General features: G+C 33.4%; 1 protein-coding gene across 1 annotated transcript; it reads right to left on the reverse strand.

Moving 5' to 3' along the window:
• Positions 1-2,310: 2,310 nt before the first annotated feature.
• LOC123550426 (G-protein coupled receptor GRL101-like) lies at positions 2,311-14,768 on the reverse strand. Its single transcript, XM_045338855.2, has 4 exons — positions 14,568-14,768; positions 12,706-13,229; positions 6,605-6,732; positions 2,311-2,436 (listed from the first exon to the last, which is right to left on the reverse strand). The coding sequence occupies exons 1-4, from the start codon at positions 14,753-14,755 to the stop codon at positions 2,311-2,313; spliced, it is 966 nt and encodes a 321-aa protein (XP_045194790.2). The 5' UTR covers positions 14,756-14,768.
• Positions 14,769-16,641: the final 1,873 nt, after the last annotated feature.

The raw sequence follows: 16,641 nt of genomic DNA on the forward strand, positions 1-16,641 counted from the left end.
CATTAGCACTTTCCATCTATTGACAGAAAACACAATAAAAATTTGTTTTCGAAGCATTCTGATTAAGTAGAAACATAAAGTAGATGAATATAAAAAACACATTTTAATTTTACTTTATGAAGTCGTCCATATCTTTCTCAGCCTTTTAATGTTCATAGTGCTATTACTCCAAGAAAGGTACTTAAATTGTAAAAATAAATGTTGGCAGAGTTCATCATTCCGAGCTAAATTTAGTAACTTAAAACTGTTTTTTTAACAAACAAACTGATGCAAAAAATATGTACCAGATATTTTTATACTGCAAGAAACATAAGTCAAAATAAGAAGTGATTAACTGCAATTGAATTTGCAACAGTAAGCTGTAATGCCTAAGAAAAAATGCTGCATTGTATTTAAGTAATTGTTTTCAAATTTCACTAGAATTTCCTCCATGTCAGAAGAAGTGATTTTATTATAGATAAAAAATAAAACATGATAACTGTAAATTCATTAGGTCTAAAACAGTTACTGGCAGCAAATAGAAAATAGATTATTTTTTGCAGTTGAATTAAACTTTGAATTATATTTTGTAAAAATATTTTAGAAGTCGTACAAAACAATTAAAAGAACTGTAAAATATATTTAAAAAAACAACAAAAAGAAAAAAAAAATAAAAAGAAAATAAAAAAAAAAAGAAAAAAAAAACAAAAAAAAAAAAAAAACAAGGAATTTGATCCAAACATTGATAAGACAAAACTTACAATATTGATATGTCAAATACAGGCAACAATATTGTTACACTCAAAACTAGAGCTATCACTGAAGGTGGTGAATGCACCCCGCATGCACTGACACAGTACATTGCAATTTGATGCACAAAAGATTGCATAATTATGTTGACTGTATGTATATATATATTATGTATACTCAAACGCAAATGAAAGTGTGCACTTTTTAAATTTGAATATTCTCAGTTCTAAAAGAGGTATCCGTCTACATTTGCAACATACTTTGCACGAAGCATGTACTACCGATCTTCCTTTATTTTTACGATAAAGAACGGGGTGGAGTCAAGATAACTAGCCATAATGGAATTTTGCACGATTTGCACGTGCTGTCAATATGAAAATGTACATGTCTACAAACACGTGTTTTGTCAGTTTTCTTATACCTTTGGTGAAAGGAAAATACATTAGATATCAAATCTTTGCTATTGTAAAATGTCACGACTCAATGAAACTCGGCAAATTGGAGCATTAACAATGCTTCAATAGAGTGACAACGTTATTTACGTCAGCAGAACGCTTGGGTACCAAAGTAATGTCATAATTATTTTGCATCAGCAATTTTAGCAAACTGATCGAGTTGTCGTACGCCATAAATCCAGCTGACACCGGCTGACTATCGCTACCCAAAAATGGAATAATATTCCTCGTGACGTCATTCTACTGTTACGTTAGGCCTAAGCGTTGCCATATCCATGCTTGAATAAATAGTAGAGGTGGTCACACACGACATTTAAACAAACTAATAGAATAGACATATTTTTATAATCAGACAAGTTAGAGATTTACAACTTCCGTTTATCATCCCCGTTGGCTTTGAATAGCCAAGAATTCTCGTAAATGTCAAAATTTTGAAAATTATCGAAACACATCAAATTGGCCAAAAACTGCACTAAATTTTGGTACCCAACATTACTTACTTTTAGACAAAGTAATCTACTTCGGACAACATAATCTACTTCTGATGACGAAAACCTGAGTGCACACTTTCTTTTGCGTTTGAGTATAGATTTATAGACTTTATGTATATAGTTAAGTAACAGAACAAACCCCCAAAACTCTGTAGAATATTTTTCTGAAAGAACCTTACATACACCGTGTACAAGTAAGTTTGGTACTGCTTACTTGTGTGAAGTTCCAATAAATTGTGTGCAATGGTTCCAGAAATAAGGCGCGCCAAAGATAGACTCTATGTATATGGCATATTAACAAAACACAAAGTCCATTAACTTTGCATTATATTTGTCTAAAACAACGCAAGATGCACCATGCACAACTAGGGTTGGTACTGATCACCAGTGTGAAGTTTCATTCAAATGTGTCAAGGGGATGAGGAGAGTTGGTGCGCACAAGATTGTGTCTACCGTCAGACAGACAGACGGACGGCAGCCAGACAGACAGACAACCTGAAACCATATACTGTAACAAAAGATCCCCAACAGTACCAGTGTAACATCAACTGTCTAAATGATATATATTCTGCAAGCAAAGTTAAAAACAAACTTTCAATAAAAAAGCAAAAATCAAAACACGACAACAGTCTTCTTTATCCATTTCGGTATTTCAGAACTAGCGACTGCAAGAGTTGTCCCATGTTGTATATATCATTGTACTTTTCTCCAAGTTTACTGCACAGCTTGGGCTCTTGGTGCAACTTAACATCCCCTGCTATCTGAAAATAAAAATAAAAATAAAAATGAAACATTGATGAGTATATGCAGATCGAGATGTAAATACAGCATGTGCCGATAATGCTAATTTTGAATTGTGAATAATGGTTGTAATATGACACATTTTAAATAATGTGTGTATTCAATGTAGAACGCGAAACTAAAACTTGTACATGTAATGGGAGCATTTCGCTAGATACGATGATATATCTGCAAAAGATTCAAAGTTACAAAGGGTAACAGACTTTCTAAATCAACATGTATTAAAAGTGCTCAAAGAAGATTTGTTTTAAAAATATTTCTCGCCTAAATATCCTGTAATGAAATTGCAATCATTTAATACGTTTACCTGTCTTGCCATATTCATTTACATTATTGATATACAACTTATATTTTGATTTATACTTACTTGAGGAACAACATTAAAGCAATATAAATTACATTTCACTTATAGATAAAGGAATGAAGTTGCATTTTACATGAAATATCTCAATAACATTTTTGTACTTACGAACTACTAATTTACCTAATTGCAATCAAATGGTTCACTTACAATTGAGTAAAAATACCCTTTAGACGAAACTTAAAACTGTATGACAAATCGTCCATTCAGTAAAAATCTCTATCTCATGTAGTAGATAGTGTGAATATTTGTTTGGGTTAATGTGTTATTCCAATAGTGGTGCGCCTTATCAGCTTAAAAAATTCAAAAACACTGCAATTTTCAACAAATTTTGCGATACCCAGTTAAACTGATTCTTAAAGACATTTATATACGTACAGCGAGTAATACAACACTTTTCAACGTAACGTTATTACTGTGTGGGGTTTCTTACATGCTGGATTAAACGAACGCGTTGCAGTAATGTCATGAAGTTTCTTAGAAACATTGAATAGAATTAATTCCACTACTGAAAGTACATTCAAACCTGATTTCCTGTGACCCGAATGAAAACTGTGTCATCATCTATGTGTTCAAGCACGAGACTGTTGTCATGTAGGACACACACAATTTCGCAAATATGTAGATATATCTTCAACATGTCCTTTCGATTAATAGGTTCTTCCTTTTGAAGCATGTCCCGTAGTCTGACAAAGGAACCCTCATCATCCGCTTTTTGAACATAGAAACACTTAAGGCTGATGTTCTTAATAGCAAGAAACTTTTTACCAAGACCTACAATAATTTGACAACAAGGTCATCATTTGTTTGATGCAAAATACATAAGTTGCCGTATACACTTGATTCTATTTACCTTAAAAATTATTTGCCATATAGACTTTATGTTATACACTTTTAAAAATTAATTTGCAGTTAGACGACTTTATTCTAATTACTTTTAAAAATTAATTTGCCGTAAAGACATTATTCTATTTACTTTTAAAAATTAATTTGCTATATAGACTTTATTCTGTTTTCAGATTGGTAAATAAATTACGTAGGATTTTATTTTTCCGTTCAGATTTGTATGTTTTATATTGTAAAATACTTTAGGCCATTATTTTTTTTATTTTTTGGTTTACGAACCGCCAGGATGACACATGGCCGTAGGAGGAGGGAACAAAAATAAAATTAAAAAACAGAATCAGAATTTTTTTTTCCGTAGGAAACGGACCTTTGAAAGGAATATGGGTAAATTCTACGTAATATCACACAGGCTGCATGTTATAATCTTCTTTCCCACTTTTGATGCTTTTTCCTGCAAATATACCTGTGATTTGGTTATATTTGATTAAAAATGAGCCTTGGGGCTTGTCATAGCAGCTTGAGAAAAAAATTTGTCTTGGTATTTCTGTGAAATTACATTAATATACAGCTGGGCAGGTAGCTGTAACATTTTTCTTGAAAGGACTGTACTATACATAAAAACTGCATATATTCTCACAAACAAAATGATTGGAGACATAGAAGTCATATGTTAAACACTGACTGAAATTAATACCTTCTGTTAAAACAACAGATGGAAGAATCTACTATTCCCCACATTTGAACAACACTGTCACCATGGATATATGATTTTACACTCAGCAGCTTTCAAGCATCTTGGCTGTTTATGGACCCAGTCTGAAACTTAGGGGTACAGCATACACTGCACTGTGCCTAATAAGCAATTATCTTTTTAAATGTTAGGAATAGGAAGTGTCTAGCCATCTGGTAAACAGACACCTAGCCTATGTCTGTTAACTGGAAGCCTTGCCTTTCCTCATATGGTTTTCTTGGTATTTGTTAATTTATTTTATGAATAGGCCTAATGTAACACAACAGTTCATCTTTGCAATGATCTTTGAAAATTCTGTTAGTCAATATTTGTCTTGCCACATCTACTGCACAGCTACATTGGAAAAGACAGTAATTACATCTATAATCAACATTAATCTGATGTTAATATATTATGTACAATAATTTCATTAAAAATACGTAATTCATAACTTATAAACAAAATAGGTTACTGGACGCCAAAAAGATGTACAGGCTAAACGTTTGCTTACCGGGACTTACACAGTTTTAATGTCCCCTGTACCAGTTTATATCACCAAACAAAAGTACTGTCATCATTGTGTATTTAAATGATATTTTTCGGGAAAAAATATTTTCAAGTTCGTGTAATAAGCGGTGCATAGAATCACCGTAATAAGCATTGCGCTATTGGAACGACAGTTACCATAAACGTAGTTGTATACTAAATACAGACTGCATATCACCGACAATTGGCCATTTTTTCAGGAAAGCACTACGTCGCAACTTTGAATGTTCTTGCATTTTCATTAAAATTACTTCAAAACTTTGGAAATAATACAGCCTGGGCGCAGCCATTTTTAAACGTTTCGTAAATTGCGTAACAAGCATGTTGATTGGGCGCAGTATATATCGGAAATTTTAATTGGACGTTTACGTCATGCATAAGATATGAAGTTTAAAAATAGAATTATAGGAATTCCTAATGTTGATTTGACTCGTTCGCCGTGACGGATATTCGAAGAACGAGACTTTTTTTTCTTTTTGGAATACGCGATGCATTTTTTCTTCTGCAAGCTTTCATGTCATAGCGGAGGAAATAAAAAAATCACGTTTTTTCAATTTTATTTTTTTTTCTGAAAACACGTTTTTCTGAACGGCGGTTCCGTAAACCGAAAGATCAAAAATAAAAGGCCTTAAAGTCTTGAAAAAGTAAATGAAAAATAAATTGTTATTTTTATAGCTGAACTGTTTAATATATCTGCCATGGTTACTTTTAGAATATGTGGAAAAAACTACGTTTGTCTTTACATGAAACATTTGGTTCAGAAACAAATATTTTCACATGCCAATTATTCAAATTTCGTTTACATAATAGACAAAGTCTAAATAGGCATTTAATCTGATTATCCACATCTTAATGTCCCGAACACAAAACAGGCGGTGTGCATTTCAATGGTAGGATCATAAACACATCGTCAAAAGCAGTGGGTCTGTAAATTACACAGTGTATGAAAGAATTAGCTGTTTTGGGTGAGGATTTTTGCAAAAAGGAGGTCATTAACCGGACCACACGCTCTAACAAATATTATGACAGTACTAAAATTGAAATCGTTTCTCACATAATTTTTATATGAAAAAAAAAAACCCAACAAAAACAACATAATAATTATAAAGAGATGCTGGAATAAACAGAAGCTACAGTATCCAAATTGCTAGCTTTATTTAACTTGAGCGCCCGCGAATAAACAGTTTCAATTATTAGAGCAAAATATGAATATGAAACATGGTTTATTAGTAATTTAAGATATCTAAAGCAACGGATGCAGGGATGGACAGGAACACAAGTTGATAATCGTGGGTCTTCCTGAATGCCTGAAATGTCACGTCCAAGCAACTAAGATTCTGGGCCGAATATTGGAGTAAAGATGATGGAATTTAAAAATGTGTGAAGTTACAAGATATGTAAACGTACGTACCGATTTTAATCTGTTTTGTTGACTGTTCTCCAGTTCTTGGAGTCAGACTCTAGAACAAATATGCATTCATTTAACAAGTACGGAGCAATCAGGTAAAATAATGCTAACCCTAGAACTCTGCATTTTAAGATACACACACACAGTGTTTAAAGGCATCAAATCTAAGTGATTAAATTTAATGTGTTCAAACTCTTATTACCTGTTGAAAGTCATCAAGATATTTCAATATTTTACCTTTTTTCCTAGAATAGCTGGCAATGTATACAAAACTGGATTTAAGGCGGAATTAACTGGTAGAATAAACACTGCTGCCCATGCATAAACATCTCCCGAAATAGCATGTCCAGACATAGCCATCATACCTTTTAAAAAAGTCCAGTAATTGATTAGTAATGTACAATTCCATAGTATGTCAGGAATGTAGTTTTTGAACCTGAGTAGAAGTCTACCTAGCTTAAAGTCAGGATATTTTCAATGAGTATCAATAAACCTGAACGCAATTACAATATATGAATATCATTTTATTTTTTGAGCTATTGTAACATAGATACGTACGTTGTTTCCTATAGAATTATTATAAACACAATAAATAATACACAAGCTAGGCACGTAATCCAGAACTCGGATCATAAGCAAGATATTATAAATGTTTCTTTTCATACAAAAGGTAGCCAGTTTCAGTATGTCATTAGAGTGAATATATGAAATGTAATATTAGTTATATGTCCAAAAAAATACACATCAAGCTTTTTCATTACATAATACAGATCAATGTAACCAAAACTTTAGAGAAAATATACACCCAGACCTATTTAATAGTTTAAAAGTACTTTCAAAATTAAGACGTTGTTTCTGCTCCAAGACTTTATGTTTGTGTATTAGAAATGCTTGAATAGCACTACAATGGTCTGTTTAAAAGGAAAAGAGACGAAGAAAAAGGCGATATATTTGTATCAAAGGATACCAGAATTTTGTTTGATACCAGCGAATTTAAAATAAATTTTACAATACCAATATATGTATTTGTTACGCGTTCATTTTTATTGATAAGAATAGCTGTTTTTATTACTACGTTGATAGTCATGGTCACGGGGAATGTTGTTTATGCCCAATTGTAGAACTAGTATAAACACATATTTCACTGGTTATTGCACATTATTTTACTTTCTTTAATGCACTTATTCTAAGTCCAGGGACTCATTGGAAGCATTATGCAGAGCAAACACAGTCAGGACTGCACATTGCAAAACTGGCTAACCAAAAAAAGAAACTGCAGTGGAAGATATAGCAGGCAGATTGTTTCAAATACATTTTAGTTGATATATGAAAGGGGGAAGGGATAAAATATCGGATGGGCTGTCAGAACTAATACATAGGAAAAGGCACGTAAATGGGGACATTTTTTCTTTTGGTTTGGATTTAACGCCGTTTTTAACAGTATTTCAGTCATGTAACGGCGGGCAGTTAACCTAACCAGTGTTCCTGGATTCTGTACCAATACAAACCTGTTCTCTATAAATAATTGACAACTTCCCCACATGAATCAGAGGTGGAGGACTAGTGAGTTCAGACACAATGTCGTTTATCAAATAGTCACAGAGAACATACGCCCAGCCCAAGGTTCGAACTCGGCGACCCCGCGATCCGTAGACCGACGCTCTACCTACTGAGCTAAGCGGGTGGGCTGTAAATGGGGACAGACTGAAGGGAAATAACAATACATACATAAAAGACAGCAAACTTAACATTTGAAATCAAAACAGAAAAAAAGCAAATTAAAGATAAGCCCCCGTCTTTAAAAAACCACAGCCTTTATAAATGAAATTTGAGGTTCACACGCGTTTGGAACATGCAAACCCTGCAACATATTTTCAACTATTGAGAAGAAATGCTGTAAATGAAATACATTCTCACAGATATAAGCTCTCATATTTGAATAAATATCAGTACAAAGTAAAACATGTATATGTAGATAGGATCAGTCCGAGGTATCTGTACACGAATGAGATAAAATAACTTTTCTGAACTAGGGGCACCAACAGCATAGTTTTAAAGGACACGACTAAGCAAGTTTCACGAAAAAATCCATTCCCTCAGTCCGTTTTTGTAGGATTTATGAGACACTCATCACAAGGTGTCAAAACTGAGCTGAAATAAGAAAGAGTAGTTACTAACCGAAAAGAGGCCAATCAGTAAACATACTTTTTTCTTTATGAACTTTGCATTATATCGTCTATATAAATGTTATAGTAAAGTGGTTTCAAATATTCTTTTAGTCATAAATGACTTCCCTACAGAAAAACCAGCATGCAAGATCAAGTTTAATAAGTGCTTTAAAGTCTATAATATACTTCTTTGAAAATTGTTGAAAGTCATCCGTTATTTGTAATTTGGTAGCTGTGCCCATGGCGGTAACGATTTATTTTTAACATAAAGATTGATACGTTTAAAATCTCTTCAAACGTTTAGCGTATTCTTGCAAGTAATATGTTGTAATTTACAGACACTATCTGATGTTGTACCGCCTTGGTAGCTGATTTGGACAATTTCAAATTTTAAATCTATGTCTACTTTTGCATGTATTTTTGTTTCAAATTACCATTAAAAGTTCTTAAATTTAGGTCTTAAACTGGCGCTTAAAAATATCAGATTCCTTTTTTATGTTGAAATCGTTATGAATAATGTGTTTCTTTATATTTATAAATACATGATATTTTGTCCATGATTGAAATATAAGTACATTGATTTTAATCTAAGTTTCAACAATACAAAAGTAAGACATTAAGGCAATGTTAAGCATGAATCTCATCATAACCAGCAAACAGTGGAGCACAAAAAGCTGCCAAAGGGATATGAAATATCTGTCTATATGTTTTAAAGCAAAATTTATAAAATATGTTATCCAAACGAAAGAACAATGTTTTCAATACTTGATCACAAGACCGCAAAGTGTATTTGTGTAACTTACTGTGAAAAAGAAAACTTCCTTTTTAATTACATACAAAACACTATTTTTTTTGTCTCGCAGCAACTTTTTCTTTATATAAAGCTTACAGATTTTCTTTATTACAGCATGTTGTAAATTTGTACAAAATGGGGGAAATCGGGGAAGAGCTTTTAATCGAAGAACGTTAGTGTTAATGCAATGGCTTTCTTGTATCATTTTCAGTAGTATGTTTGATGAATAAAAAGTTAACACCAGAATTATCACATACGTTTGATTAATATCCTTTACGTTTTTTATTGCAGTAAGTCAAAGGAAAAGTAAACTATTTTTTGTAGTACACAACGTGTTATTAACTAAGTAACGATATATATGCGAATGCATGTAGAGTTTAGCCTTGTCAGATCACATAAAAAAGTCTACGTTAGATTTATGACTGTATCAATACAAACCGGCTTTACTATTACACTATATTTATTCGGAAAGAAGCTTCCAGGTACACCTGTTGACTCAACATCGATGATTGTTTTCTTATATGGAAATCTTTGTAGTATAAATAATGACTCATACGTAAAGGCTAAAAATATACTCTTACCTGCATTACATAAAAAAGTTAAGATATCTCAAGGGACCTTTTCTCAATTGTCAATTATGTAAACAGTCATATGATTATTGGACAAACGAAGTTAAATTGGTTTGATATAACTAGACACCTTCTGGTATGGAAAACAGAGGGAAAAAACAAATTATTTTACTTGTACTGATATTGAGAATTAATAACTCGATGATCAGTGTGTGCACCGTGATTGCAAAAAGGTAGATATTATTGGATGGAAATACACTTGTAGGTTAATAAAAACTTTCACCTGATGGCACGTCTGCAACGCGCCAAGATTGTCTATTCTTTCACATAATGTATAGCTTGAGGGTTTTCTCTGACTTAAAACACGGACCTCAAGAAAAAATCAAAATTGTCAGGATATTATATTATGTCTCTAATATTGACCTCTTTAAGGCAAAGACAATTCATTGGTTTGTGTCTCTGTGCTAAATAAAAATACCAAGTCAAATGAAGTTTAAATTAGATTGCATATAAATATTTATTGCAATATTGCAATTAAAAGTTTTTTTAAACATAAATGATATTCTGTGCTGATTCTTAGGAAAGTTTCGAACATATCCCGTTATGTCATATTTATGATTTTGAAGTACCTTTACAAAAAGTAAAATCATTAACTTAGCCGTATATAGTTGTCCATGCTTTGTTCGTGCTGAGTTTGCAGTTTTATATAAATCAAGTATTTAATAAATGACGAGTCCAGGTGAAGACATTCTAAAATGTATGTATGTATTTTATATCGTTATTACAAAACAATCGTTCTTATCTCGTAATTACGAGATATTCTATCAATTTTATTTGAAGCATATTACCCGTATCACATGAGATCTTTACTCGTTATGACTCGTATCTCATTTCGTACGAGAAAACATTTCGTTATTACAATAAGTAATATCGTTATTGCAAGAAAATTGTATTGTTAAATCAAATTTTCTGGTAATAACGAAACTTGCAGTAAAACTTTAGGGAACTTGACGTCGTTTTTTTGTCTTTGTAGGAGATAGGTTAAATTGCACATTTCTGGGTAGGACTGCAACAAATGTCAGTTATGGCAAACATTTAACCAATTTTACACAAACAATGCATGAGAAAGATTGGTCTGCAGCATTTGACAAAGAAAGAAAAATAATGTTATTGTAGCTCGACTATTTAAAGAATAGGTGGAGCTATTGGACTCCAGTTTGTTTAATTATGCCCGTTGTTTTCACGTTTAGGGCGCAGTCATTATTTTTTCTTGGGAACACACGCCGCTCTTCATGGAATTGCACTCTGTGCATCATTGAAGGTTCCCTGTGCACCGCCGTATGAATACATCTGCGGATGTGTCTAAATTAAATTCTGGTACTTATAACATGTGTAAATGTTGAGTTCTGCTCAACCCGGGGCTAGAGGGCGTCGAAGCTTGAACTTCAACTACCGTCCATGAACAGGCTAAATCAAACCGAGCCTGCAACATCTTCGTTTATGTCGTTTTGGGCGGCCGCGTCGGGGTCCCGATTTGGTTAAGTTTTTGTATGTAAGCTGGTATCTCAGTAACCACTTACTGGAATCGATTGAAACTTCACGCACTTATTCACTGTGATAAATTGACATATCCTGCACAGGTTCCATAACTCTATTTTACTTTTGTATATAATTATGCCCCTTTTTCAACTTAGAACTTTTTGATTAAGGTTTTATATGTAAGCTGGTATTTCAGTACCTACAATAGGAAATAGATTGAAACGTCACACACATTTTTACTGTGATGATTTGATATGCAGTGCTCAGGTTTTTATAACTCTACTTTGCATTGTTACAAAATTATGCCATTTTTTTGACTAAGCAGATGTTGGTTAATTTGTTGTATGTAAGCAGGTATCTCAGTAGCCACTAATGGGAATGGATTGAAACGTGCACAGTTGTCCATTGTCATGAGCTGATATGCATTGTACAGGTTCCATAACCCTTTTCTGCAATTTTACAAAATGATGATCCCTTTTCGACTTTAATATTCATTCAGTTGACAGGGCTGTTGAATAGTAGAGCGTTGCTGTCCTCCAACAGCTCTTGGTTTTACATTACGTTGCCTATTTTCATCTATTTTCGACTGAAAATGCCATATCAGGTGTATATCGGCGATACTTTTCTATTGTGATTTAGGAGTATACAAAGAGGACTTTATTACTTTTCCAACGGTTGAGATTTTAATTAACATTCTGTAACTACTTTTGGCACATTGTTTTATTTTCATTTGACTGATAATTTGTGGGGCGATTGGGTTAAAGTTATACGTTCCCCTTCAGGTTTTTTTTATTGCAGCTACAAGTTCTGTAAAACGTTGCAGTTTATATTTAGAAACTTTCGAATTTCATAGATTGATGTACTCATACCTCTCAACGTACAAGGTTGTTACTATACCTGTCCATTATTAACCTGTACCTGTCCATTCTTAAAGTATCCATTATTTTACGAATGGACAGTTACAGGTTAATAATGGACAGGTATAGTAAAATAATCGTGTGTATAGAACGGTATCGGTACAATAACCTCTATAATGGACAAAACTAACAATGGATTACATCGCAACCGTGTTTTAATTGAAATTAAAATGGTGTGTTATTTATTTGGTAAAATCTCTAGTGCATTAATTTCGGAACAGATCTTTTAACAAAGAAAATATGCTGCAAATGCAAATCTACATTTTGAATTATGGGCAACTTTAACTTGCACAGGGCTGCTATGGAACTGACAGTAAGTGTTAATACATAAGTAAAAGAATTGACAGCTTACCAATACATCCAATCGGAAACCAGCATAGAAAGTCCGTAGATACAACCAGTAGTAAATTTCTCGACACAGTCAAATCCTTTTTTCTGTTTTTAGACGCTCCCGCTACACTTGATCTCCTTATATTTCTGTATATCGACCACTGGCCAAGTGCAATCAGTACAAATGCAACAAAATTCAAGCATACAAAAATCAACACTGAATACAGCCATCCAGGGGGTCTATCTTTCGTGAGTGGCAGCGCTAAGCAAACTCCGGACTTGCTGTAAAACTCATTCTTGAAATATCCAGAGTGCAGGAGTGGAATAAGACCAATAATCAAAGCAAGAAGCCATGCACATGCAAAACACATGAGCGCCTTCTTCGTGTTAAACCGAAACTGGCCGAAAGGATATTTGATGACAATTAGTCTATCTAAGGTAATAAAACACAAAAAACTGACGCTCGCCTCAGATGACACTGTGGACAGAATTCCAGCAAAAGTGCACCAATAACTGTTTCGCCAGTAGTCGTCCATGAAGATATACCTTCATAAATACAATATTTATACAGAAAACAAATGTTATGCACAATGGCAGACATAAAATCATGTCAAAATATACCTTTATTGACATGACTGACAAGTTTTATTGGATGCAATTGTGAATCAGGCAGATCAATAGCTAAAAATCGACGAAAAATAACTCTACAGTAAATATATTACCTACTTTGTTATATCTCTTTTCGCATCATACAAATTTACTGCTTTGCAGTTCTACGCCTAAATAACCAAATATACAAGTGGAGAGATAAAAATCAACAAGTCATTTTTTCTCTTCTTTATGTACAAAGTCCATAGGATTTGGGCTTTGTTAGAGGAAGAACTAGGAAAGAAAAGCCTGTCAATGGATGAAAAGGACATTCGGCTGTAAAATTTGCCTTTTTGTGTACAATAACAAGGGTAAAACCACTACTGGTTGAAGAAATCTCAAGTTTTGTTTTCATTTCTATGTAACCAGGATGAAAAAATAAAGACTTGATTTTTATTTCCTTTTATGAATACTGGAGTGGTGATTGAGGAGAATAACTAGGGGAGAAAAACTTTGCCATTGGTGAGAAAAACCCGTTGGCAGGTATAAACCGACTTACTGGCTTTTTCCCTGCAAAACTGGTGAAAAACTAGACTGTTACACTGGAAATGTAATAGATATATCCTAAATAGTTTGGTATTTTTCCTCAGTTAAAGGTTTGAGATTTTACATATTCTATTTTAATGTGAAAGAAAGTTGTCATTATCTTCATAATTTGATTCATAATGAATTTACAGTAATGCTTTTGCGTTTGAACATTTTATCATTTATTAATATTATTAGTCCTCTAACGACTAAAAACCTTCAGATGGACTACAAAATTGCGTTTTTGCGTCCTTCATTTCATTTTCGTCCGAAACATGTCCAAATATCACCCTTCGTTAGGATAGTATAATACATTTTTTATCACCTGGCACAAATATTTCGCAAAATGAAAGAACGTTCTATAAGGAGTACCCAAACACTTAGCCCAGAGGTCACGATCATGTTTAGAAATCAAAAATCTGTAGGGTCTTTTTTATCTCCAGTCAATTCAACCATCAATGAAAAGAGTTTGATATTTTTTGGAGTAATGTGCCTATATTAAGACAATGCTTTTCGGGAATCATAATTTCTGGACCCTTGCATTGAAGGTCAAGGTTTTACTTTTATGTCAAATGTCTGTGTATCATGTTTAATCCGTAACGCTGCCGTCCATTAAAAGATTATAAAACGCAAACAATTTGGATGTTCATCAAAGCTGACATAATTTGATTCAAAGTGTCATATGTAATTGCATAATGAACGAGTTCATACCTTTTTCTAAAAACAGCATCCGCCACAGCTATTATAATCATATAGAAGCCCATAAGAAAATCTGCAACAGCTAAATTTGTTACAAATACACCGTATCCCAACTTCAATCTTTCCCTATCATATACAAGTCTATAAATTACTGAAAGTATGTTTCCTAACAAGGAACACAATCCAATAAGCCAGAGCATAGTCTGCAAAGCCGAAATGCGCATAAGGTCTTCACATGATGAAAATTCGTCTTTTTGTGGGAAACACTTCTCTTCTGGAACATAGTTTGGACGTACACAGCAAAATTTAAATGCTGGTGTTCGCAATGATAATGCTGAAGACAGGCCGGTAAATATACCTTCGTCATAATTTGTTATCACATTTGATTCAAAATCAAGATGCTTGACATGCAGATTTCCAAATCCAAATTCATCTATTTCTTCGATAAAGTTATTGGATACTTTCAGAATGTCAAGTGTTAAATCTGCAAAAGTGTTTGGAACTATTTTTTTCACATCAGTGCCGACAATTCGTAATGTTCGTATGGATTGAAACGGCTTAAATGTATACGCCTCTATCGTAGAAATATGTCGGTTGCCATCAAGATTTAAAATTTGAACACGTGTGAGTCCATGAAACATAGACGAAGAAAGATGTGTAAATAGATTATGGCTTATGTCTAAAATTCGTAGGTTTATACTTCGGACGAACCTGCCTGGAGGTATCGTTTCTAATCCGCAATGAGATATGTTCAGCAAATATAAGAATGGAAAAGCGAGCACATCGTTTATTGATAACTTCTTACCACCGACGCTGTTATTGAGAGATAATGAGCGTGCAGACGTTGGAAATCTCTCTACAGGTATAATACTACCGTTAAACGAGACGCTATCGCAGGTCAGAGCAAAACCATTACATCGGCAACCAAGTGGACACACAAAGTTACAAAGAGTCTCATCATCACCGTGAATGCAATCAATATGCCCATCGCACACTTGGTCAATGGTTATACACATTTTACTGGATGCACACTTGTACGCGTTCGGGCAAACCATGGGCTGGATATCTGTAATAAGTTGTTATTGTCATATCTAAGTGAACTACTCTACTCTAAATCTTTAGGTACCAGTATGTTATATATAATCATGTATGTTATATCTAAGTATGAAACTTTTATGTCAGAAATATGTATGAGGGATAAGCGTTTAATATATTATAAATTGTTTCTCTATATTCATTTTGTTTTAAAATCGGTGGTATTATTATGGAGGCCTCAATACATGAAATGAAAAAGAAATGACTGCATAATTAAGAAAGAAGTGATAGATTTTGTAAAAATATTATACCTTTGCATATATATGGGAAATATCGTGCAGCTAATGAATTCAATTTATTCCAATTGTTGATATGAACATCTGTTACGAATTCATGTTCTTCGAATTCATCTGACGGAATTGCCTCTTCCGACGCTCGGTAAATAGTATAACTCGGAGTTTTGGATAAATTTCTGAATATTGCATTGGCCACAGATCTGGATTCAAAACTGCTTTGAATGACTATTAGTGCACGTGAAGCTGATTTTGAGAACTTCAACACGTTTATGAAATCATGTGCCATAACGCTGTATTTGCATTCATATTCTCTGTCAGTCGTCTCGAATGGTTTTATTTCCTTGTCTCTTATTTTAAGACGTCTACGCTGAAAAGGCAAATCATCTTGGATAATTTCGGATGTGTACATGAGATGTCTGATTATACTGTTTGTGTTTGTCAATTGTTTGGCCATTTTGTTGATGTCCGGGCCACGATATTCCCCATCCTCTTGTAATATCACAACTTCTCTTTCACTGTCATCGCAACCTAGATAGATTTAAAATCTAAGGTAATAACTCATCTGTAAAGTTTAACAATCTATTGTCTAAATAATAACATGGATTTATCAAAAAACGCACTCATTAGATCGCTCTGAAGATCCTCGGCAAGCTCATTACTATGTTCTTTCTCCCGATGAGTACTGGATGAAAGTACACTTTACCCTTCATACTATAAAGATTATGGCATAGGTTTCTTAATACTATCAAGGGTAA

Source organism: Mercenaria mercenaria, chromosome 6, assembly GCF_021730395.1.
Source record: "Mercenaria mercenaria strain notata chromosome 6, MADL_Memer_1, whole genome shotgun sequence".
NCBI classification, from domain to species: Eukaryota; Metazoa; Mollusca; class Bivalvia; order Venerida; family Veneridae; genus Mercenaria; species Mercenaria mercenaria.